Source organism: Vipera ursinii (genome assembly GCF_947247035.1).
Source record: "Vipera ursinii genome assembly, chromosome: 1".
NCBI classification, from domain to species: Eukaryota; Metazoa; Chordata; class Lepidosauria; order Squamata; family Viperidae; genus Vipera; species Vipera ursinii.
In genome coordinates, this window is record NC_139512.1 from 221,075,023 (window position 1) to 221,102,246 (window position 27,224).

The window sequence follows — 27,224 nt, forward strand, 5'->3', positions numbered from 1 at the left end:
GGACCCCTGGTATAGAGGGTATGGTGTTGATTTGCAAGTGGGAAGACCCAGCATTAGTTCTCTCTTAGGCACAGAGGTCCTGCCTTGGGTACAAAGCCAACTGGGTGACATTGGGCCAATCACTCTTGCCCTACAGAGGAGAAAAGGGCAAACCACTTCCAAAACCTTGCCAAGAAAACACAGGGAGTCAAGGCAATTGCCAAGGGTCAACACTGACCTGAAGGCAAAATAAGTAAAATAAAAAAATAAAATAAGTAAAAAGAGTAAAAAGTAAAGTAAAACCATATAGTACATCAGCTCACAGTCCAGTGGTAATGAAGAGAAATGGACTGGAGAATCAGAACATATGGCACAGCAGTTTCCTTTGTTAGAAAGTATCCATTTTTAATGACCTTTTCTTCAGCAATTGTTCAAAGGTACAAGGGACTGAATTATTTTTATGCCCCGTCCTCAAACTTTGGGCTGTTAGTGTAGCTCAGAGGTCACATGATTTCCAACCCCGTCTAAGAGGCTGCCACAAAGAAGAGGGAGTCAATCTATTCTTCAAAGCATCTGAAAGCACAACAAGAAGCAATGGATGGAAACTAATCAAGGAGAGAACCAACCTAGAACTCAGGAGAAATTTCCTGACAGTGAGAACAATTAATCAGTGGAACAACTTGCTCCAGAAGTTGCAGGTGCTCCAACACTGGAAATTTTCAAGAAGAGAACGAACAACCATTTGTCTGAAATGGTATAGGGCAGACACAAGGCCCGGGGGCCGGATCCGGCCCGCGAAGTGGTTTCATGTGGCCCACAAAGCCATCCTGGAAACAGTGAGGGAACGGCCCCCACTGCCTTGGTCATGGCCCAGAGACCCTCCTTCTGCCAGAGACCCTCAGATCTGTCCCACTCCTGCCCAGGCCCCCATAGGCATCCTTGATGCGAACGATGTAGAGCTGGCCATGCCCACCCAGTAGGCCATACACACTCTGGCCACGCCCACCCTGGCCACGCCCCCAGGGCCCCCAAGGGCAACTGCAATGCTGATGCAGCCCTCAATGAAATTGAGTTTGACACCCCTGGTATAGGGTTTCCTGCTTGAACAAGGGGTTGGACTAGATAGAAGACCCCCAAGGTCCCGTTTCCCTTCCAACTCTGTTATTCTGTTCTGTTCTGTTTCCCAGCACTCTGCAGCCCCTACTATCCTGCCTTCTGCCAGCACCTAGCTTAATGCAGTAATGAGGAGGAGAGCCCAACACCCTATATTCTGTACGTATGGTAAGGAAGAAAGATAGGGTGTTAGATCAGCAAAGTAAAACTAAGAGGGGACACAGAGTAAATCCTTAACTCTGTATCCAGACCCTACTATCCATGGTAGTCAATTGGTCATATGATGTTGAAGAATTAGTGCCATTAGATTTGGACAAGCAGCCAATTCCAGGAATGATACTCTTCCTTGTATAAGCTGCACTTATATAACAAATTGGCTGCCAGTGAGTTGATATATTTGACTATTGTATTTTGGGGATATACCAAGATTTTGCTTTTTGCACTGCCTTAAGGGAAGAATAACATTTGTGCTGTGATGGTATTCTATTTTGCAATACATTATATGCAAAAATAGTAGAGTACTAACTAAAAATCATTTAGACTGAGAGGTTCCCCATATAAATTTAGCTCCATTAGACTTAGAGCTCAAGCAGTATTCAGAGTTAATGTTATATATGCACTGCATATTTCATAGTATTTTAAAACAAACTCTTACCTGTTTCAAATGGGGCTTTTCTGGAGGCTCTGGTGAATTCAAAAAATTCCTAAAATGCAAAGGACAATTTACCTAAACAATTATTTATAAATGTAACTGTAAATATTATTACTGTAATTATCTTTATTTAATGGAGTCAGAACTACCATTCAGATTCATAAATAACTTTCAGATTAGTTGGTCACAGAGTACAGTACTATAATCTCAGTAGTTCATGTGAGAACATTTTTTGAAGAAGTAGAAAGGTGAGAGAATAGAAAACCTTTCAGAGGATTTAAGAATTTGCAGTAGTATGCAATCTTTTATGAGCCTGGGATAAGGACAAAAAAAATAAACTCAGGATAAAAACTAAATTTGTTCAAATTTAGTTTAATTAAATTTAATTAATATAATTATTGATCATATTCCCTAGACCAGGGGTGTTAAACTGCTGGCCCGTGGGCCGGATGCGTCACGCCAAAACCGCGCCCACCCCATTGCCGGCAATGGGAAAAAAGTCACGATACGTCACAACACATCACGTGACGTCGCGAGTTTGACACCCATGCCCTAGACATTTATCAGTAGGTTACACTCAAACTTTCAATATGCAGACATATTTTGGCAGAACTCTGGAGCTGCACCATAAACATTTCAGTACTAAACGTCAACCCCCATGCACTCGCTGGCCTCTGTGTGCGGAGGGGCGATGGTGTCAGGCAGCAGCCAACCCGGCCCCTGCCTTGCCCCATGGCAATGGCACCCCCACCCTGGACCCTGCCTCCTGCCCACTGCCCCACCTGCCAGAGACCCCCTGGATCTCCCCCAACCCTGTCTAGCCCACACAGGCACCCCTCCCATGAGCAACATCATGGCCATGCCCACCCTGGCCGTGCCCACCCAGTCTGCATGACCATCACATCGATGCCCACCCAGTGGGCCACACCCACCCCGCTGCCCCCCCCCCCGAGGACACCACAATGCTGATGCGGCCTGGTACTTTGCGATAAATAAGTGGGTTTGGGGTTGCAGTTTGGGCACTCAGTCTCTAAAAGGTTCACCATCACTGGAATAGAACATTTCAGATCCCATAAAGTTCTGAATGAAACAGGCCTGTTTCAGAGCCAGACCACTCCCAGGACCTTGCAAACCAGCTCCAGATTGCAATTTGGCAATTACTTCAAGAAATTGTCAAGTTGCCCACAAAACATCATGTCTTAGAGAAGACTGGCAATGTCTGGAAGGGAAGGGAACATTCTGGAATGTTCTGAAGCAGTTCATTGCTGAATTACTAAGTTTAACACACCCTAGTTACTATTATTACAGTTCATCCATAATTTTATTTCTGGAAGTTCTCTTCATATGGCCAGAGGCACCATTTTCCCTAGACACTTCCTTTGTTACCCCTTTGTTATATCACCTGATTTTTTTTAGTTTCTTTTAATAAATACACAAACTGGCATGCTGTGAAGTAAAATTATCATTTGCTAATCTCATCTTTACTTACAGCTAAGTATTTCAGCTCCATAAAATTTTCACTGAGAATGCATAAATTATCTTGTGGAATTAGTTCATCTTATTGATATTTTATTTTTGTGCATGCCTAGGAATCCTAGTCTATACCTGAAAAATACTGAGCCAAACCAATTAAAATATTTTAGGTTGGATATACAGTACTTGTAATTTAGTCTTCCTAACAGATTTCTAACTACGTCATTAAATAACTACAGCCTTATCTCCACCCCTCTTGATTTCAATTGATTAATGTGCACACATTTTGAGGCTATAAACTGACATTTAAAATTTGTATTTGTTTGGCTATTTTTATCAACTTCATTCTTCTTGGAAAAATATGATATGATGATACTGAGAAGCATGAAAATATTTGTATTATCACCAGCTTATAAAGAAATACCCACTTGCCACATTCTTTCCTCAAGTTACAAATGTCACTTGATATTCAAATAGTCACTTATATAAACTGCTATTTTCTTAAACAATTTCCACTATTTCCTAGTATTATCTGTATAGTGATGTTAAGGATCTAGATTCTAGAAGGAAACATGCTTGCATACTTTTTAATCCTGTATTATTTTTAGTGGGCAAATAGTCTTCATCTGAAGAAAGGAAATTTTAGGATGACATCAAGTAGTATCTAAACAACAAAGAATCTGGTAGCATCATAAAAACAATCCATTTACATTTTCATGGGCTTTTACTTCATACGGATCACCTTATTCAACTCCATATTTTACGGTGGTTTCCTATTGCAGGTACATTTTACCAACTGCAGCAGAGTTGCAAATGACAAATCTATGAATTTTTTCCCCTCCAAAATGAATCAACTTTGGTGCACTGGTTTTTTTTTAAAAAAATGTTGCCTGTTATGTAATCTCTTCTGCTTCTTATTACTTGAATTTCAAAGCTTAATAGATGGGGGCCTACTAAATATGGTATGTAGGGATAATAGGGAACAATTTGGGTGGTTTTTAGTTTTCTGCAAACATCAAAGATTCTGTACTGAAGGGGGAGGAAATTCATTGGTGGTTAAATCAGAGTGCTACAGTGGTTTTCAAGTCTATTGCTTTTTGACTTACTCCCCACAAAAGTGGGAAGAACAAGTGTGAAGAATAATTACATGAATGTACTGCATGATCTTCACTGAGACAAAGAAACCCAGTTTGTGTTTATCCTAAGTTTACTTTTGCAATGCTAAAGGTAAAGTAAAGGTAAAGTTTCCCCCGCACATGCGTGCTAGTCGTTTCCGACTCTAGGGGCCGGTGCTCATCTCCGTTTCAAAGCCGAAGAGCCAGTGCTTGTCCGAGGACGTCTCCGTGGTCATGTGGCCGGCATGAATAGACACCAAAGGCGCACGGAAAGCTGTTACCTTCCCACCGTAGTGGTCCCTATTTTTCTACTTGCATTTTTCTGTGCTTTCGAACTGCTAGGTTGGCAAAAGCTGGGACGAGTAACAGGCGCTCACTCTGTTACGCGGTACTCAGGATTTGACCCGCCAAACTGCCGACCTTCTGATCAACAAGCTCAGCGTCCTAACCCACTGAGCCACCGCGTCCCTTTTTTTGCAATGCTACCACTTAGCAAAACAGGGTTCTGTAAGACAATGTACTATATAATAACTGTTAACAAAAGAAAATGCTCAAGGATTAACATGCCATCACCAAGCTCTGGAGGATTCCTAATGCAGCTCTGTGAATCATAAAGACCATGATAAAGAATAGACGTTTTTGAAACTGAATCTCCAGCAATGAACTGAACTGAATGCACTGAAAATAATTACCTGTGAATCTCTGGCTAATTTTTAGTGGATTATAAAGTGTGTGTTTTTTCTCACTAGATCTGAACACATTTGCTTTACTAAGGTAAAAGGTAAAGGTTCCCCCGCACATGCGTGCTAGTCATTTCCAACTCTACGGGCCGGTGCTCATCTCCGTTTCAAAGCCGAAGAGCCAGCGATTGTCCGAGGACGTCTCTGTGGTCATGTGGCCGGCATGACTAGACGCCAAAGGCGCACGGAACACTGTTACCTTCCCACCGTAGTGGTCCCTATTTTTCTACTTGCATTTTTACGTGCTTTTGAACTGCTAGGTTGGCAGAAGCTGGGACGAGTAACAGGTGCTCACTCTGTTACGCGGCACTCGGGATTCGACCCACCAAATTGCCAACCTTCTGATCAACAAGCTCAGCATCCTAACCGCGTCCCTCTTTGCTTTACTACAGCTTATCAAATCAAAATGATTTGATCTTGATTATAGAAAGGAAGAATGCAGCTGGGATGGTTCAATCCCATGAGATAAAAACAAGAGTTAAAAAAAGAGACACCAGAAGAAATATTACAGAAAATATGATATTAAAACAAGCCTTACTTAGTTTGAATTTCCACATTTTTAAAAGCTGCTCAATTCTATTTAGAGTACTCTATTGTTACCCAGTAGGTTCAATCTAGTTTTTTCATGGAGGACAAAGAACATTTTAAAGATGACAGATGGACTCCCTGCTACCCATTTAATAGAAATATATTATTTAGAATACAATAGATATAGAGTGGTACTTTTTCATTTCCCTATAGTAATCATCTCCAAATCTATGCATTGTAGAATGTATGAACATTAAAAATGGTTTATACTGTACATTGTGGAATGGCAGGGGAATTAGAAGTTAATTTATAATATTTTACATATCTAATATATGGAACAAAATAATAAAATCAGTGACTAATATATTACCGTAGTTTCTGGCGTATAAGACGACTTTTTAACCCATGAAAATCTTCTCAAAAGTCAGGGGTCGTCTTATACGCCGGGTGCTGAAACTTTAGGGACAGGGCTAGCTGGAAAACCTGGAGCGGATCTTCCATTTAGTCTGCGCAGGGAAAGCGGGACTAATTGGAGTAGAAGCTGCAGTCTGTGATTTTTTACAGGCTGGGGTCTGGGCTTCTTTCCTTCTAAAGTTGAAGAGCAGCTGTAGGCAGGTGGGGAATGCAAGAGCAACTTGAAAGGCAGGTGGGGAATGCGTAGCCAGAGCAGCAGCTTAGCTCTAAGGACACATTTGACTCAGGAACTGGGCAGGCTGGCTGGAAAACCTGGAGCGGATCTCCCATTTGGTCTTTTTTTTTAAAATCCCATTTATATCCCGCCCTTCTCCGAAGACTCAGGGCGGCTTACAATTTAAAGCACAAATCAATGTGCTTAGCAATAGCCTTCATTCTATGTATAAGCCTGCTTATTAGAGCTTTCCCCCCCCCACAAGCAGCATTATTACAAAGTCAGCTTATTGCTCCCAACAATCTGAGTCCTCATTTTACCTACCTCAGAAGGATGGAAGGCTGACTCAACCTTGAGCCTGGTGGGATGAGAACCTGCACTAATTGCAGGCAGCTGGTGTTACTTAAGGCTCTGTGCAGGGAAAGCTTTAGAGTGAATTAGGAAAAGTGAAAAAGTGAATTAGGAAAATAGGGAACGGTTGCTGGAATTGGGTATGTGTAGTTTAACGAAGAGAAGGGTGAGGGGTGACATGATAGCAGTGATCCAATATCTCAGGGGCTGCCACAAAGAAGAGGGAGCCAAGCTATTCTCCAAAGCACCTGAAAGCAGGACAAGAAGCAATGGATGGAAACTAGTCAAGGAGAGAAGCAACCTAGAACTAAGGAGAAATTTTCTGACAGTTAGAACAATTAACCAGTGGAACAACCTGCCTCCAGAAGTGGTAAATGCTCCAACACTGAAAGTTTTTAAGAAGAGACTGGACAGCCATTTGTCCGAAATGGTATAGGGTTTCCTGCCTTAGCAGGGGGTTGGACTAGATGACCTCCAAGGTCCCTTCCAACTTATTACTATTATTATTATTATTATTATTATTATTATTATTATTATTATTATTATTATTATGTTTAATCCACTTGCACTGTTTTATGTTTACATGTTTGATGACAAACAGCCTTATGTTTATAAGTGACAGTTTTCCTACTAAGTACCTGCATGTCATAAGCATTTGAATTAAAATTACCATATTAAAATCAAATCTGATGTTTTTTAATTTTTATTTGGTGTGCGTTGGAAGAGGGGTAGTCTTATACGGCGAGTATAGCCCAAACCCTATAATTTAACAGGAAATGTAGGGGGTCGTCTTATACGCCCAGTCGTCTTATACACCGGAAAATACGGTAATTAGAAGCATGCCTTCAATAATTAAAAAAATAAAGGAACAGCAACCAAGAGCTAGATACCATTGTTTTAAAAATATTTGAATGTTTTAACAATATTATTTTTTTAATACAAGTTTTATTGATTTTTTAATATTTACATATACATGTATTTGTGAAGCAATATGGTGGTTGGGTAGTCAAAATAAAAAATAACAAGTTGTAAATAGTTCAGGTTACATCAACAGGGATTCCTTCTCTGATTCCCTTAGTTATCACATAGTCAAAATAGTCAAGTTAATACACTTCTAGTTGTACCTAGTCAATTAATAAAATTTTCAATATATTTTCACTAACACATATCAATATCCTGTTTTTAAATTTTATCTAATTGCAATAAAATATTCTAGATTAGCCTATAGTATACAAAAGAAAGCTTAATTTTTGGGTAACTCACAATTCCCTATTTCAATAAAGAATAATTCTCTTGTCTACAAAACTTACATTGTTACAAAACATTCTTATGTTTTACCATTAAAGTCTAGTTTTCATCTTAACAAATCACCAATTATTAGAAATATATTTTTATCTTAACCATTCAACAATTATTAAAATACTATCTTTTATATATAAAATTCTAGATTCTATAATATAGTTCAAAAGTAACAACTAATATATTCTATAAGTCATCTTAACCATACATCAATTGTTAAAATACTCTCTTTTGATATATCATTCCAATTTCTATAATATAGTTCAAAATTATATTCTAAGAGCTTACTTTTGTTTTCCCTTACAGATCTAAAAGCTAAATGTAGAATCAGTTATATTTTTTAGAGATTCCCCTTAATCCATTGAAAGGTATTTTTATACTCTATCTTTAGGAATCCCAAAAAAGAAACAAGTTCAGGTTTTTTAAATCTAACTCTTGCTTCCTTTTGTGCCAATCAGGCTTCCCTCTTGGCATCTTTAAATTCTCAAATGTATCTTCCTTTCTTCCTACAGCCCTTATTTGAATCCAGGGAACGTACCGGTATCCAAATGTCAATTTTGCAAGGAAAATGTCCCCTTTGTAGCCATTGTAGTTTTGCTTTGATAGTTCAGTTTTTGATGATTGATGTAATATAGTTGTCATTAGATCAGTCAAGTCTTTTTGTTCTTCCAATTCTATCTGGGTTAGATAGAAAGTAGTAGCTGGTATTATGGTTGTCATTTGATTAGTTGAATTCTCAATATAACGTATTTGAAAGCCTTTAGTGTCTTCACTTTTAGTATTGCTTTCTTCAGGTGCTGTTGCTTTTTAAGTTGTAAGTTTTGTAGTTGTCATTAAAGTTTGGATTTTAAGGTTTTCTATAGGTTGCTTTTGTTGTTCTTTGAAATCTCCTATTTTAGTGTTAGTTTCCACTTCTTCTATTTGGTTTTGGGTTATCTTTTCCTCATTTAAAGTCAGAATTTGATTTGGTGGCTTTGAGTTGTCAGATTTTTCTTGCAGTTTGGCTTTAATTTGCTCTGTCATTGCCAAAATCATGTTCAGTATCAGTTTATAGTCAAGTGGTGGGATATATTCATCCATTTCATTATTGTTTGCAGCTAAGTCTTCCATGGAAGCCATTTTAATAAGAAGCAAGGATTATCCACCTCCAAAAGAGTTGTTTTCAGTGCCAGGTATTCCCACACTTATCTTTAAGAATAATGTCAAGGACAGCTCTGTTATTCAGTCAGCTCTCACAACAGAAAAAAGAAATTTAGTTGCTGTACCACGTTTCGCCACAAGATGTCATCAATAACATACAAAATGCAATGTAAAACTTTCTTTTCTTTGTTTTTTTTTTCCAAATTAATATAGAACTTTTGTAACATTAGTCCAATTTTTTTCCTTAATTCACAGCTTAGAGAGAAAATAAAATAGTGGATCCCCAGAAAAAAATAGGAGCTTTTTAGTAAATACAGATGAAATTGCTTAGATTCTTTGCTGAATTAATTAAATTTCTTTTAAAGCTTTAAGGCTTTAAGATTTGTTCCCAGAGTAGATATTCACTGTTTTTTCAAAAGATAGGGAAAGAAATTTTCAGGAAAGTCCCACAGGAAGATAGTTAAGGGAATAGGAAAGGTAAAGGCTCACCCAGGTCCTCCAGATTGCTTCTTAGTGCTGGGTAGTGCTTTTAGCTTTCGGCAAGGAGCGGCTTAGTGATCGGCTTAGTGATCGGCCATCTTTATGGCCGGTCTCTTTTTCTTCAGGCCGAAGGAGATTGTCCCGGATTCAAGCGGAGGGCTGCCGCCCTTCCGCAATCGCAGGGAAGTCCTCCTTTCAGTAATCGCCCCTCCAGGGTGATTTTTTTACCCTTTTCAGGGTCTCCAAAAAAGAAAGAAACGGACGGCAGAAAGCGGACTGTTCCTGAGCGTCCAGAAGCGCCGTGCGCGCGAACCCGAAGCCTTAACTCAATATTATTGACATATTAACAATTAAGCTCTCATATATTAAATAGGTACTTTATTATTCTAGCAAACTAATATTAAACAAATTAGAAGTAATAGAGACAAATGAGTGTATTTAAAAAGCTTTGGGTTAAAGGAGAATTTAAATCTGCAAATCAACTTCACATTTTTCATTTCAGAAAACAAATAACTCCTGCAAAATACATGCAATCCAAATAATCATTTATCTTTATCTTAACTCTAGGAAAAATAAGGTTTTTGGTTTAGCTAGAGCTTTGTTTTCATCAACTAGCAACATAAGATCAGTTTAGATAAGACCACACTTACCGACGAATATTTTCTGGAACCTTAGGATGTTGCCAGTATGGCAAATGCTGAAATCTTTCTTTGCCACATGCAATATAAAACTGGTTATCTTCTAATTTATCAGGTCCATGTACAGGCTGACCATTTAAAGTAAACAATCTACAAAGGAGAGGAAATTAATATGGGTATAGGTATACCTAAATGACATTATAAACTTTACTTAAACTTTATTTTTATATTTTGAATTCTATCTTAGATATTCAAATATGTAAAACCAAAACAGAGAAAAGTACTGGTACAAGCAACAGTACAATAATGAAATTACTATAAAAGGAGAATTAAGATACAATGACTATGAAAATATTCAGAAACAATGACCAATGGAGAGATAATTTTCTGGTTCTAATATTGAGAAAATTAGTAATCATTTAATTCCAAATATTAGGCTGGGTAGAAAAAAGCAATACACATTCAAATACCTTTCAATGTAAATGAGGATTAGATATTTACTGCAAGTTACAGGCAAGTACAGAGCAAAAGAGCTTACCTGAAGCCTACAGTTATATCCACTGGCAACGCTGCAAAGAAATGTGGTTACTTAAGTTGTAAGACAAATCATGCACCCTGGATGCATGTAGAAATCTCATGTTCCTTCAATTTGCATGCAAACTGACAGGAGTTTTAAATATTCCAAGAGCAAAAACAAATTGAACAATGGATTCTTCCAAACTATGGTTTACAGATCTGAAAGGGTCTCAGAATAACAGAATAGTTATTCTATCCAATCTCCTGCTCAGGCAGAAAACCCTATACCAGGGGTAGGCAACCTTGGCTCTTTTATGACTCATGGACTTCAACTCCCAGAATTCCTGAGCCAGCCATGCTGAGGGGAAAGGGAGAGGTTTCCAAGCTGAGCCATGCTGGCTCAGGAATTCTGGGAGTTGAAGTCCATAAGTCATAAAAGAGCCAAGGTTGCCTACCCCTGCCCTATACCATTTCAGACAAATGGTTGTCCAATCCAGTGTTACAGCATCCACAAGTCGTTCCATTGATCAATTGTTCTGTCAGGAAATTTCTCCTGAGTTCTAGGTTGCTTTTCTCCTTAGTTTCTATCCACTGCTTCTTGTCCTGCCCTCTAGTGCTTTGGAGAATAGCTTGACTCCCTCTTCTTTGTGGCAACCCCTGAGATACTGGAACACCTAGTTCTTCTTTTCATTAAAGTAGACATACCCAATTCCAGCAACCATTCTTTACTATATGTTTTAGCCTCTGGTCCCATAATCATCATTGTTGCTTTTCTCTGCACTCTAGTGTCCCAACATCTTTTTCACATCGTGGCAACCAAAACTGGATGCAGTATTCCATGTATGGTTTTACCAAGGCATTGTAGAGTAGTATTATTTATTTATTTATTTATTTTATTACATTTATATACCGCCCTTTCCCGGAGGACTCAGGGCGGTTTACAGGGTAATTAAAAACCAAAAATACAAAAGTTAAAAAACCAAGTTTAAAAAAGATTAAATTTATCCCTGTATAAGTAAAACCCCAATTAAAATAAATTAATCCTCAGCCTGGGCCAGAGAGCTCGAAGAACCAGGTCTTCAGGTCCCGGCGGAATGAACGGAGGTCGGGGGCAGTCCTCAGCTCCACTGGCAGCTGGTTCCAAAGGGCAGGCGCACCCATTGAGAAGGCGCTATCCCTGGGTGTCGTCCGCCGGCAATCTCTTACCGGTGGCACCCTGAGAAGACCTTCCCTGTGGGAGCGCACTGGACGAAGGGAACTTGATGCCGGCAGCAGGTGTTCCCTCAGATATCCCGGACCCAAGCCATGTAGGGCTTTATAGGTCATCACCAGCACCTTGAATTTCACCCAGAGGGTAACCGGAAGCCAATGCAGCTCGCGGAGTAGAGGTGTTACATGGGAGTATCGGGAGGCCCCCATCACAACTCGCGCGGCTGCATTCTGCACCAGCTGAAGCCTCCGAGTGGTCCTCAAGGGCAGCCCCATGTATTAACACTTCATATGATCTTGGTTCTATCCCTGTTAATGTAGCCTAGGACTGCATTGGCTTTTTTGGCAGCTGCAGCACACTGCTGGCTCATATTTAAGTGATTGTCCACTAGGACTCCGAGATCCTTCTCACAATTACTACCAATGAACCAGGTACCACCTATCCTATACCTGTACATTTGGTTTTTCTTGTCTAAATGTAGAACTTTACTTTTCCTTTCTTCCTTTGTCAACAATAACCACAGTTTGAAGTTTTAACTCAGCAATAGAAGTTTCACTATAAAGCATGTTTATTTTGTAAGTCCTAAATTAAAGTATAGTTTAGGAGAGAGGGGATTCCCAGCAGTGGATGTCAGTTATTTGGCTCTCTGGAAAACAGTAATCTGGCCAAAAATGAAAATTTAAGAAATGTGGTATTTTTACTAGGGAAGTCAGCCACCACAATAGGGTGTTTAGTATTTAGCCACTCTGCAAAGCACTTTTATACATTTGATTCAGCAGCAAGGTTCTTCTGAAGTATTAGTGCCTTTGGTGGTAAAGAATAGGGCTTCAAAAATTCAAAACTACTTCAGAACTTGTGTAAGCACAAGCACAGATTGTGTGCAAGCCTGAGAAAAAGATAATTCTGTTTTAAGAGTTTCGTTAATCATGCAACTTTATCTTTCTTTTTAAGCTCATATGGAAGCCTGCAAAAAAGCAGATCACTTTAATGAATAACAGACTGACAGCACTGTCTTTAATTTCTGCATATTTTGATTATTACTGTTGCCTTAAAGTTCTAATTTAACTGTGCTTTTAGGAAGGGGAAAAAGTAATATATTAAGTCCACTCCTATAACGAGGTTACTATTTATTATTATTTAGCATATGGCATCAGAGGTCATGCAATCCCTGATATACACATTTACTTTAAATAAAGCAGGGGTGTCAAATTCAATTTCATTGAGGGCCGCATCAGCATCGTGGTTGCCCTCAGGGGGCCGGGTGGGTGTGGCCAGGGTGGGCGTGGCCTGCTGGATGGGCATGGCTAGAGTGCATACGGCCTGCTGGGTGGGCGTGGCCAGCTCTACATCGTTGGCATCAAGGGTGCCTATGGGGGCCTGGGCAGGAGTGGGACAGATCTGAGGGTCTCTGGCAGGAGGAGGGTCTCTGGGCCAGGGCCGAGGCAGTGGGGGCCGTTCCCTCACTGTTTCCAAGATGGCTTCGCGGGCCGCATGAAACCACTTCGTGGGCCGGATCCGGCCCCCGGGCCTTGTGTTTGACATGTCTGAAATAAAGCATCAGCATATACATACACATGCATATAAAAGATACAAAATAGGAGATAAAATGTTAAATTAAGATAAAGCCATAATAAAATTATGACCCATAAAATTCCAGTGGGATGTTATAATTCGATATCTAAGGAAACTAACCATCTAACTGCTTCTGGTGTGATTGCAACAAAATCAACCCAGGTGCTTTGAAATTTCCTGAGGAGGCATTTTTGAACTATATGTGTTATAGTTTGTTACGGTGCAGCAGTCACATTGTGGCTTCTCGGCCATTCCCCACTTAAAAGTTTTGCCTTAGGTCTGGCATAGTCTGTCCTGATTGTATTCAAGCAGCTCCATATTTTTATTTTTTTATTTTGGGAGGGGGGGCAATTGCATTCTCGGAAGTGGTTTTGTTGGATCTGTGTGATCTGTTTTGTTATAGTTATTAAAAGTTGCCTATCTTAATCGCCTTTCTTCATTCTTCTTATAGAAGGTTACTATAAAATGATCTTACCTATGAATACCCCCACAGCGAGGAATTACTTTTTCATTTACAAGTGCAAGGACACCATTCCAGTTATTTAGTGTAAATCTAGGTATAAGGATTTTCATGGGTGGTATCAAGATATCTCCATTTGTGAAAACACTGTCAAAAACAAACATATATGAACCTAATTTTAATAAGACACATTAGCAATTCACATTGATATTTCATTAAGGATCCACCCAGATTCAGCAATACATTTTAAATCTTAATTTACTGAATAAATTCTAAACTCTTTAGGTTGTTAATGTTCATATTTCAAAAATATAAATGTGTCTGGTTGAAGAACTCAAGAAAGATTCGGCCTTTGAAAATTTAATTATTTTCTTTCTATGCCAACTGACGATGCCCTCAACAATTCCCAGAGGAAATAAAAGTACACTCCTTTTAAAAAGCTAATAAAATCAATTGATTTTTCTACTGAGGCCTGTATTAGAAAATGTTTCTTCCTCAACCTGTAATGATATACAGAATTATTATGGGACTATAGTATACGGATCCAGTTATTGTTAAAATAAATCAATGGGACTTACAGTATGCTTCTAAGCAACTATGTTTAAGATGTAGATACAAAAATCTTTAAAACGAGTGAATTTGGATAATTTATCAGATATAGATAGATAGACTGACAGAGGAGGGAGAGAGAGAAAAAGAGAGAGAAGATAAATATATATAAGTATAGATCTTCCATTCCTCCACTTTTTCTTTTCAAGCATACATGTGTATAAGGAAAGGGAATTTCTAACAAGTTTTGCTACCGGTATGCAAAGGATTGTTCTCAATACTGCTGTTAACTCCCTTACACATTTTACTTAAGTGTGTTTCTGTTCCATTACATGAAAAATATTAAATACATCTAACCTCAAGGGTTAAAGAATACTGTGATACCAATGTATATATAGCTCTGGAAAATTCATCTACTTTTCAGTTTCACATCCTACTTCTTTATCTATAACGATATATCATTGAAACTATTTGCAGCAATTGTAGACTGTTGCTTTAAGTATTATTAAAACTGTTGCATATTATCTAGGAAAAACATTCCAATATCGTTCTTAGTACAGCAACATACCAAAATTACAATGTGTTCACTAACCATCTAAATCAATTATGTAAATCTGGTTTCAGGCCAAATATTTGTGTCCAACTGATTCTTTAAAACAGGATTCTAAAGCAATGGAAGTTGCATTTATAAGATACTTGGGGCCATCTAGTGGAACTCTCATTCTACACATACTAAAGTTCCTTTGTTGAAATAAATTTTAGTGGCACTTATACAGTATAATACATTTAAGGAAAGTTCCATCTCCAATCATAATAAAGGCATAGTCAAGCCCATTTCTAAACATTGTAAAGCATCGTCCCTTCCTTTTCTTTTTTATATATCTCAGAAGTCTGAAAAAGTAAGATTGATATTAGTGCTAACTTTATCAACGTAGCATCATTCTTGTAATTCCAGGAAAGTGAGATGGATAAATTACTCAAAAGTCAATACTGAAAACATGAGTTTCTCAGGAACTTCTATATAAAAAAGAATTTGTTGTCTGCTATAGTGGGTCCAGTTGGAGTCAAGATCTTGTTGCAACAAAAAACAAGAAAAATTACTATCTGCTTGGTCCTGCATAAACCAAACTGACCTCTTTTATTTGCTTGCAAGCCTTTTGCCCATCAAATAAAGAAATATGCCTGGAAGATACCAGATTGGAGAAAACTGACTTATGATTTTTTTGTTTGTTTGTTTGATCCCACACCTGCTCCAAAGGGTCCAGAGCAGCATGCAAAATTGTCTTCCCCTATGCCCAGAAAAGCCCTGTGAGGCAAGTAAGAAAGAAGCACAATTAGGCCCAAACTTACTTCTTTGATTGTTGTGAACTATCCAGAGTCATTTTAGAGTCCGGTAGCCCAAAAGTTTAAAAAGTTATTATGGTTGGTCATATAGTCATCCAGATACTTATAATGAATTTGGCATTTTTATCCATCTTATTATTCTATATTGAACAGGGACTTGAATTCTAGCCCAACTCTCAAGCCATCTTCATATATGCTTTTTCAGTTGGATGTAAATGGCAGCATAAGAACTCTTACAAACTTACAGTCTTAACAAATTTAAAAGTAAATACTCACTTAATATTTCTTGGTTTATTACAAATTGATTGCCATTTGGAAGGAACTTTTATATTACTATGGACTACTGGTCGAATCTGCAAGAGACAGAAAGACTCCAAAATCTTAAAAGCCAGCTCATGTTTTTCCCACACATCTGCAGACAGGGTCAGATTTGAAATCCAAGTGCCTAATTATTCAAATTCTGACCAGAACGTATTGCAAAAAAACATTCCCTTAGAATTCAAGAAATCTTATCCAAGAATTTATTTTGATTATCCAGACTGAATGACTCTCATAATTCTTACACATAAAGGTCCCTGTCTTGTTGTTTTATAAATTGCAATTACCTTCAATTTTTAAAACACTCTTTTCCATTGGAGACCAAGGTTCCATTCTTGCTATTACTGGCAGCAGTGATTAGATGAAGACAGAATTGGGGTGGAGTGGGAACGCGGCTAAGAAAAAAAGAGCAATTTCTTGTAGGGAGGATGCTCAGTGATAAATGCTGCTACGCACGTCTTTGCTGAGCTCCACTCACTGATTCAATCAGATAGATACTGTTATTTGCATTCAGAAACAATTCCGGATGCTGGTAGTTGCTGAATGCAGGAACATTCATTACGTGTAGACTATGTGTAGGAAAAGGGGGGGGGGAAATCAAGTTGGGGGAGAAGTGCATTTTTGTAGCTTCTGTTTGCAAGCTGTGTCAAAATGAACCTCATTTACTATTGTTCTTTTTCTATGCTGTTCTTTCTTGGTTTCGTGGCTGTCTGTATAGGCGTAAAATCTTTCCTTTGGCCATTTTTCTGTACATATCATAGGTAACAGTCAGCATGAACCTCATCTTATCTACTTCTGTGGTGAAAAACAAGGGAGCAAGCAAGGGACATGTTTTTCCCTACTGTTTTTATTTTAAAAGGTTAGAAATATTTTGAATTGTGCTGTGCAGGGAATGTTGAATCCATTGCAACGTTTGCTCCACTGGAAGTTTCTGAGTAAGTTTTGTAGATTCTCCAGCTTCATGTAAGGTGCTGATATGATATTTCCAATTCCACAATTCTATGATTGGTGTCGTATATTACACCAAGCCACAGATTGAATATCCTTGGGTTGTTGAATAAAATACAATGTTTAGGATCTTACAACAGGTTGTGTCACATTACAGCTTAATGGGCACCTCTAGAGATGTCACTGTCATGTTCTTTCTTTGGCCCTCAGAGATGCTGAAGGAGGAGGAGGAGTGTTTTTCCATTACATAGCATAGTTTTAAACTATTAATAGGCCTGCAATTCCTGTGAAGCATGAAGGTATTTTCATAATTATACAAATCACTAGATTATATACATGGGCTCTGTAGTTCAAGGATCAAATTGTTTTCTTCTTCCAAAGACTGCAACTTATTGTATGTGTATTCATTCATATTTATGGTTTATCAACCAATTATAGCATTTATTTTTACTGTGCTGCATTGTAATCAAAGGTGGGCTAAATATGTGAACTCTCTATGACATATAAAGTAGTAAAATAAATTCAGGATATCTATATTTTACTAAACCATAACATAGTGAATTAAATTAAGTTGGTACGTGATAAAATTGATAAAATGAAGTCACTGTTTCCTTCAGAAAATTATTGAACATGGCACTGATGAGATACTCACCACCTCATCCCTCTTCTTTCTTTCAGGTTTCTTTGTCCCTATATCAGAGTAACTGCAGAAAAGTATAATACATCACATTCTCATTAATTTGTCAATCAACTTGTAAAAATAAGATCCAAAAGAGAAATCTGGTCCAATAGAGTAATCTTGCCTTATGCAGAAGCTCAATCTACTCAGATTCTTTTCAATCAAATGCCAGAACTAAGTTATGCCACTACTAGAGAAAAAATGTATGTAGTAAGGAACACTAGAAGAACAGGAATAATAGGGAAATACAGACTCAGATTATAAATCTTTATATATTAAAAAGGTAAAGGTTCCCCCGCACATGCATGCTAGTCGTTTGCAACTCTAGGGGCCGGTGCTCATCTCCGTTTCAAAGCCGAAACTTGTCCAAGGACGTCTCCGTGGTCATGTGGCCAGCATGACTAGATGCCAAAGGCGCACGGAACGCTGTTACCTTCCCACCGTAGTGGTCCCTATTTTTCTACTTGCATTTTTACATGCTTTCGAACTGCTAGGTTGGCAGAAGCTGGGACAAGTAACAGGCGCTCACTCTGTTATGCGGCACTCGGGATTCGACCCGCCAAATGCCAACCTTCTGATCGACAAGCTCAGTGTCCTAACCCACTGAGCCAATTATCTAATCCTAACCCTAAATCTATATCAGTTTCTAATAACTGACTCACTACAGTATGCACAGATTTTGCTATTTATTAGTCCACTAAAATCCACGCACCATACTACTAGGGTTCTCACCATAGATATTTCATAGAAAATACCACTGCAACAACAACAACAACAAAGCTAAAGTAACAATACCACATTAATAAACAATTTGTACTGAAGTGTTGGCTTACTTCAAATGTCATTAATTACAAATGTTAGTTCAAGAAAGATGATTTGACTGCTCATATCTTTACATACAATTGAGAAATTTATAAGCCACAGAATTTTAATATCATTTATCCCCAAAAGGATGAACAATATAAGCACAAGAAATGAATTTGATCTAAAGGCTAAACAGATGATAAACTCCCATTTATGTCTATTTTACAGGATCAGTTTTTATTATTAATCATTCTTTGTATACATTTCTAACAAAGCTTTTTACTTTTGGTGACCCTCTGTGGAGGAGATAGAAGGTACACAGAGAGACAAACAACTCAAGAATTGAAGTCCCAACAGAAGCTCAGAAATAAACTCTCAGATAAATAGTTTGTATGACTTGATGGGATTTAGATGACTATGGGAAATTACTTTTTGTACAACTGAGCCAATTTTTTTATTAAATCCAACTTCCTTAAGGACACTTGCCAAGAGACCCTTTGTTATTCTCAGGACACACAAAACCTTCAGCTCACTTGTCAAGTTAAACATGTCATGGGAATTGGGCCACCATATATTTTTGTGGCTCTGTCTAGAGCTCAATAACAGTATATAGAGCAATGGAGATCAATCACTTTTTCCTTCCTTCCTTCCTTCCTTCCTTCCTTCCTTCCTTCCTTCCATCCATCCATCCATCCATCTTATTTGTATCATACTGTATAACTCTAATCAGATCCCAAAATTAACATTTCTCCCAAAATTAACATTTCATTTCTTTCAATTTCTCACAAAAATCCCAAAAGTGGTTTCCAAGTAGAATTAAGTCAGTGTTTTCTTTAGTCAAAAGCTGTCAATTTCACCATCTCCATCAATTCCATCAGCTTCACCATCCATTCTTCCATTATAGGTATTTTAAGTCTTTCCACCTTTGTGCATACAAAAGTGTCAATGCTTTTATCATATATAAAAACAAAGTTCCATAAGACAATTTTTATTTGCATGTCAATTGAATCCAAAAGAAAAATCTCTGGTTTCAATTGTACATTAACTTTTAAAATCTTCTGCATTAGAATATATGCTTGATCCCAATACTTCCTAGCTTTCTTGCATGTCCACCAAAGATAAAAAATGTACCCTCAGTTTGATTACATTTCCAATGAATATTTGAAATTCCCCTATATATTTTTGACAGCTTATCTGGTGTCATATACCAGCAATACATATTTTATAAAAAATTCTCTTAAAGAATTTTACACTGAATTATAATCTTCAACCCCCTCTTCCACATATTCTCCCATTTATTCAAATGTATATTATATCCAAAAAATTCCTATTTTATCATACAGATTTTAATTTGTTCTATTTCCTTTTCAATAAAAGTGTATACAGAAATAATATGATCATTTGTACACAACTACACATCAAATTTACTTACCATATTCAAATTCCTAATTCTTAACAAGCTTAAATCTTCTCATTAACTGAGCAAAGGGAAACCAATGGCATATAAAACCTTCCAACTCAGCAGATCAGCATAAGTTAACCATTTTTGTTTAAATATCATTTCCCTTCTCAAAAAATCTCCTTGGAGTGACAATGGATTTTAGGAGACAATTTTGCTTTATATCTATTCCAAATTCTCAATATGGCATATCTAATAAAATGATTTTTTAAATCTATATTCACCTTAACTTTATTGTACCATAAATAGCTGTATCAGCCAAATCTTAAATTATGTCCTTCCAATTCCAATAACGGCCTATTTCCTAGAGATACCCACACTTTCATCCATACTTTTAAAAAAGCTGCAAAATACAGTTTCAAATTTGATAGTCCTAACCCTCTTCTTTCCTTAGTATCTTGCAGCATTTGGTATTTAATTCTTGTTTTCTTGCCTTGCCAAACAAATTTGGAAATATCTTTTTGCCACTGCTTAAATGCTACATCAATCAATGTTTTTCTGGAAGAAAAATAACATCCTAGGTAAAATATTTATCTTAATCAAAGTTCCCAACTGCAATTTTTTTGTATCTCAACATATCCTTTTTAACTTTATTCCATACTTTGACATAGTTAATTTTGACAACATACAATTCATATTAGTCAAGACAATATCTAATCATTTTCTCAATTTTAAAACCAGATATTTTTTATCAGAACGTCTTGATCTTGTGTAGTCATATTTTTACCAAGACCTTGTTTTTTGTTAATTAAGCTTTAAAATGCTAATGCCAAAATCTTACAATTTTTTTTTAAATCAAAAATTCACTGCAATGGTCATAAATATGAACCAGTTGCCAAGGGTCTGAATTTTGATCACATTATCATGGGGATACTGAAAAGGTTGTGACTGGGAAAAACAGTCATACGTCACTCTTCAGTGCTGTTGTAACTTTGAACAGTCAATAATGTGTGAGTCTCAATGATTCTAATGAGTCTTAATTATGAATAATTTTGCATATAGACAAAAGACTTTTGAGAACAAGTTTAGAATACTGTGTAGAATATATTGGAAATCATTTCCAGTTTTTTTAATACTAATATATTTTAACTCGGTGAACAATGAAATATTATCATAAAAATGAATCTTACGTTCTTTCAATACAATGTAGGCAATTGTTAAATTGATGGATTCCTGGTAAGCAAATGATTTTACCAGCTGGACACTATTTTACAGACAATCCAATCACTACAACTTCCCCTAAAATTAGCTATTATCTAAGCCAAATCAGACTTTTTAATCACTCTCTACTGTTTTAAGAATAAACAGAAAGTATGTGACCCAAGGTAGAGATCCACTTATTGGCCTATACTAGACATGTCAAACACAAGGCCCGGGGGCCAGATCCGGCCCGCAAAGTGGTTTCATGTGGCCCGCGATGTCATCCTGGAAACAATGACAGAACGGCCCCCGCTGCCTTGGCACTGGCCCAGGCTAGCTGGGAGCCAATGTACAATTTCGTGGTGGTCATCTATGCTGAAATACATTCAGTCTTAGCTCCACAAGGCCGTCTGGAAACAGTGAGGGACCGGCCCATGCCGCGTCGGCACTGTCCCCTGGGCGCACGCTGGGGAGGTATCACCCTTTGTGAGAAATTAAGAAATGCACCATCGCCTGGAAGTGGCCAGCATATGACCCTGCCTACTTTGGGCAGGCTAGGGCCTGGGCAGCGTTGCGCTTCTCTTCAGATTCATGCCATCTGGCTCAGCCTCTCGGTACTGTCAGGAAAGTGCCCCACTGCCTGCCAAAACCGGGCAGGCTGGGGGCTGGGCAGCATTGGGCAGGTAACATCAATTCTCATGCTGCTCATGGCATCCCCTCTCCCAGCGCCCACCAAGCCGGATATGTGAAGTAGGCGAGGGCCATGTGCTGGCCACTTCCAGGCGATGGTGCATTTCTTCATTCCTCACGAAGGATGACACTTCCCCAGCTGCGTTTCTTGCCTGTTTTTCTCCCTCCCTCATCTCAAATATTTTCCTACCACTCTGTTCTTGGAAGAAAGGAAGGAAGGAGAGGGAGGGTCTGAGGGAAGTCCTGCCTTAGTCTTGCCCTGCTGCCCTTTCACCATCCCCTTTGCCCCCTCCTCCTGGCCTATCCTGGGGGGGTCTCCCATCCTATTGCTAAGGAAGCTTTGGATACAAAGCCAGGTCTCCTCACATGGAGAGGGAGTGGGCCTCCCTCTTGACTTTGCCCTTGTACCCATCATAAGCAACCTGGTTAAGGAGAGCAAGCACAGCAGCAGCAGCAGCCTTGAGGAGGAGGTAAGTGCAGCTGGGCGCCACCTTGGGGAAGTGGGGCTGGGCTTAGTGCCGTGGGTGCTTGTTGGCTGGGCTGGGCATGCCTTGGCACTTGCCCCGGTCCCATCTTCTTCTGCCAGAGACCCTCAGATCTGTCCCACTCCTGCCCAGGTCCCCATTGGCACCCTTGATGCGAATGATGTAGAGCTGGCAACACCCACCCAGTAGGCCACACCCACCCGGCCCACCAAGGGCAACTACAACGCTGATGTGGCCCTCAATGAAATTGAGTTTGACACCCCTGGCCTATACTGTAGTACCTCTGTTCTTAACTTCCTTGCTCCAGAAAAAAAGCATATAAAAGCTCTCTACTCATTAGCTATATTCACAAAACACATCGCTTGGTTAGCAAATTACCCATTTTTCTCTGAACTAATCCATAGCTTGGGATCACACAACAATCAATGGCAAAAACTCTGGCCCAAGATAAAATTGAGGGGTCCTTGCTGCTCTTTGGCAAGGGAAAGAGAGCAGACTGAATTTCATATTGCACTTGAGCCTTAAATAATTAGATAAATCCAAGGCAGAGAAAGGAATAATTAGCAAATTGGGTTGTCTTGGTGCAGGATAATTATATACTTCCAAAGATGGACTGCCTATCAAAACACAGTGCAAAAAGCAAAATATAAAGAAGTTAATATTTCTTACATAATTCTAGATTATCTAACAATTTGAGACATTTTCTATTTTGTGGGATTTTTAAAACCATTATTTGCTGCATTTCATCCCTAGTATGTATCAGGCAAGCTACAAATCCACTGATTTATATCAGTTTCTAATGCAGATTATGAATACTGCAAAGGCAAATGCATTCACCTAGCGCAGGGGTCGGCAACCTTGGCTCTTTTATGACTCGCGGACTTCAACTCCCAGAATTCCTGAGCCAGCATAGCTGGCTCAGGAATTCTGGGAGTTGAAGTCCGCGAGTCATAAAAGAGCCAAGGTTGCCGACCCCTGACCTAGCACAAAGATGCAGGGGGGAAAAAATCTTTGCAAGAAGGACTTTTGAATTTTCCATTAATATTTTCAGGTTTATGCTAAACTCTGCTACCAGCATCTCTTTTTTTTTCCCCTTTGGCAGTACTGGATAAAGGTTTAAAATTAGATTTTCTTTTGAAATTTGAACTACCTGGATTGTTATCTAGCAAAAACTGAAGAGGAAGGAGAGAAAAAGAAAAGCCTGCACCTTGGGATAACCTGAGCAAAACTTGTTAAGCTCCAAAAAAAAAAAAGGACTGCAAACGGGTCCGGCTCTTCATACTTACTTTAGCTTCCTAAACTTCTCCCTGCCAGCCACCACATATCTGCCTCCCTGCTGCAATTCCGGTAGGTCTGTAATCATATGCCCTTGACTGGGGGTGTAGAGCTTCCGCACCCCAAAGGGTGTGGGCACACCTTCATTCAGCTGGATCATGAAGGCTTCAAAGGTGGGCACGTATCGAGGGTTGATTATAAATTTCCTCCCCAAGTAGAAGGGATCCCCGTTACGGTAGACCCAAATTGTCCGGGCAGGAGTAGAATCTGTTAAGGCGTACACGGCCCGAGACTGGGCTGTCGTCCCAACCATACTGCTGAATCTACTACTACTACTTTACACAGAGGGTTGGGGAAGAGAAGAAAATACCGCGGGACATCTAAACGAAAACAACTATACCAGGCGCCTTATCTACCCCCCAAAAGCAAAGTAAGGGGGGGGGGGCAAAAAAAAAAAAAGAGAGCTTCAGAGACTGCCCAAGCCCCTCGTTTAAAACGATCCTGCTTCAGCAACCTCCTACCTCATAGTGTCATCAACACTGATTGCCCCCACCCCACCCCCAAGCCCTCCCCTCCCCGACAAGTCCTCCGATGGGCAGCTTTGTCTCCCCCTCCCCTGAACCTCAAACCCACCGGGCTGGACGTCACGGCGAGGGGGAGGATTGTGACTCACAGATTACACCGAGTATCCTGCAAGGGAGAAAAGGTGGGTGCGGTTGCCTCGAAACCTTGCTGACCCGGGTGGGGGGGGTGGGGGGGCGGGAGGTGGGGAGACGACGAGAAGGCACCTCTCTGCCAGCACTGAGCTTTTTTTTTTGCTCAGGCCGCATCGAGGAGCTGGAGAGGGCTCTGCAGATCGGCCAGACGGCTGAGGTTCCAGGGTCAGCTGTCGCCTTTCGCCCGCGGGTAGACGTCTCCGAGAAAGATTGTTGAATGGGTGCCGAGTCGGCCACGGTTGTGTTCTTCGCTCTCCCGGCAACGCTCAGGCACAGCCTTGGAAAAGAGAAACTTTGCCCTCAGTCCAGGATGGAAGAAGACAAGGGAATTGAAGGACTTGCAGCAAAGGGAGAATGACGACCATTCGGTCAGGAAGGGTTCCCTGATTAGTGCAGCGGGCCACCCTTGCAAGGCGAGTTTAGATTATGGGGGATTGTTTAGGCCAGGGGGTAGGCAACTTTGGCTCTTTTATGACTCGTGGACTTCAACTCCCAGAATTCCTGAGCCAGCCATGCTGGCTCAGGAATTCTGGGAGTTGAAGTCCATGAGTCATAAAAGAGCCAAAGTTGCCTACCCCTGGTTTAGGCAAAAAGAGAAACTCCCAATAGAACAGGGGTGTCAAACTCAATTTCATTGAGGGCCGCATCAGCATTGCGGTTGCCCTCATGGGGCCGGGTAGGCGTGGCCTACTGGGTGGGCGTGGCTAAAGTGCGTATGGCCTACTGGGTGGGCGTGGCCAGCTCTACATCGTTGGCATCAAGGGTGCCTATGGGGGCCTGGGCAGGAGTGGGACAGATCTGAGGGTCTCTGGCAGAAGGAGGGTCTCTGGGTCAGGGCCAAGGCAGTTTGCGCCGTTCCTTCACTGTTTCCAGGATGGCTTTGCGGGTCGCATGAAACCACTTGGGCCAGATCTGGCCCCCGGGCCTTGTGTTTGACATGTCTGCAATAGAAGAACTGAAGAAACTGTTTTACTTGCAATAATGATTAAAATGACCCCCAACAGGTAGGAGATTAAAAAAAATATGCAAGTAACAATTAGTAGCTGGCGGAAAAAGGGGGGGGGAGGAGAAAGAGGGAAGGGCTGCCAGATCTCCCTTTTTATTATTTTGCAAAGATCCTTTTTGTTTTGCTTTTTTATTTTTATTTTTTTTAAAAAAAATATGTACACGTATATGTATCTGGCTTTTTTGTTTTCGTGCCTTAGCAGACAAGAAATAGATGTTTAAAACAACAAAAAATTCAGCACATCGTTAGATCCTCCTTTTCAATTCCCCCACGCAATCTAGAAAACTTAGTTTTACATGATGCAATTTTAGTGTACGCCATCTGTGAATTATTTTGTTAATCAGCTACTGCAATCATCATAAATATGAGCCGGTTACCAAGCATCCAATTTTTGATCACATGACCATGGGGATGCTGCAATGGTTGCAAGTGTGAAAAATGGTTATAAGTCACTTTTTTCAGTGCTGTTGTAACTGAACAGTCACTAAACACATTGTTGTAAGTTGAGAACTACCTGTACTTCAGGGAAAAATCCATTGGCCTCCCTGTGATTTGCCTGTAGGATATACATAGGACTTTTACACTTAGCAAAGTATGATGTACATCAAATGAGAGCCTTGGTGGAGCAGTGGGCTAATGCCTCCTTAAGTAACACCAGCTGCCTGCAATTAGTGCAGGTTCGCATCCCACCAGGCTCAAGGTTGACTCAGCCTTCCATCCTTCTGAGGTAGGTAAAATGAGGACCCAGATTGTTGGGGGCAATAAGCTGACTTTGTAATAATGCTGCTTGGGGTGTGTGTGAAAGCCCTAATAAGCAGGCATATACATAGAATGAAGGCTACTGCTAAGCTTGTAAGCCGCCCTGACTCTTCGGAGAAGGGCGGGATATAAATGGAATTAAAAAAAATGTATTCCAGTCTATAAAATCATTAATCAAAGTCATTTATTGGTCTTATAGAAGACTTACTCCAGGTGGCAGACTTGTGCTGTTTTTTCCTCAGACTTCCAAATGTTCTTTTTTGTGTGTGCAGGAGATAATTATTGGGATGAGACAAATTCTTGGGGTGGCACATGTGAAATTAAACAAAATAATAAATCCAGTACTTGAATATGCACATTTATAATGAATGTGGTGGTAAGCAATCCACTCCATCCTAGAAGGTTAAATAATCACTATTCCGTTATACAGTATATCAGTGGCTCCTAATCTCACAACAGATGTAGCCCATGGAGTCAAAAGGTCATGACTTAGATAAATCAGGATACAGTAATACATATACAATGTCAAGGCCCATGGTCACAATATATACAGTGTGTGTGTGTGTGTGCATATGGCTTCTGTCAGTTAGTGATAAAATTAAGGAATTTGTGCTTGTCCTTGCCACTTCTGCACTATTACAATTAAAAATTACATTTTACATAGAGTGATAAATTATCATTCAGTCTGCAAGTCCACAAAACCTGGTGTATCAGCAACTATAATTTTTAATATCAGATCAGTAAAGGTAGTTTCTCATTTCCAGTTGAGTCCAACTCTAGGAGGCGATGCTCATCTCTGTTTGTTAGCCAAAGGACCCAGCATTGTCCAAAGATATTTCCCATGGTTGTGTGGCTAGTATGACTATACGCAGAGGTGCACGGAGCGCTGTTACCTTCCCATCAAAATAGTACCTATTCGTCTACTCGCATTTGCATGCTTTCAAACTGCTAACTGACCAGGAGCTAAAGCAAGCAATGGGAGCTCACCCCATCGTGTAGCACTTGGGTCTCGAACCCAAGCTGTCAGCTTTTCAGCTGACAAGTTCAGAGTCTTTAACCCCGAGCCATCACATCCCCCTGACCAGGTCAGTACAAAGTATTGTAGTGGGGGTCTTATTAACACTACTGAGTTTAATTTAAATTAAATCAAAATTTAAT

At 39.6% G+C, this 27,224-nt stretch overlaps 2 protein-coding genes across 2 annotated transcripts in view; one reads left to right on the plus strand and one right to left on the minus strand.

Moving 5' to 3' along the window:
• DCDC2C (doublecortin domain containing 2C) overlaps positions 1-23,898 on the minus strand; it is a gene marked incomplete at both ends in the record, with an annotated part of 33,182 nt that extends 9,284 nt beyond the window's left edge. The window contains 5 exons of the mRNA XM_083371898.1: positions 10,149-10,286; positions 13,910-14,041; positions 16,064-16,140; positions 17,706-17,757; positions 23,597-23,898. Of these exons, the coding sequence (XP_083228024.1) occupies positions 10,149-10,286; positions 13,910-14,041; positions 16,064-16,140; positions 17,706-17,757; positions 23,597-23,898 (701 nt within the window). The remainder of the gene's footprint in view (positions 1-10,148; positions 10,287-13,909; positions 14,042-16,063; positions 16,141-17,705; positions 17,758-23,596) is intronic.
• EIPR1 (EARP complex and GARP complex interacting protein 1) overlaps positions 1-27,224 on the plus strand; it is a 308,944-nt gene that overhangs the window by 14,203 nt on the left and 267,517 nt on the right. The window lies entirely within an intron of this gene.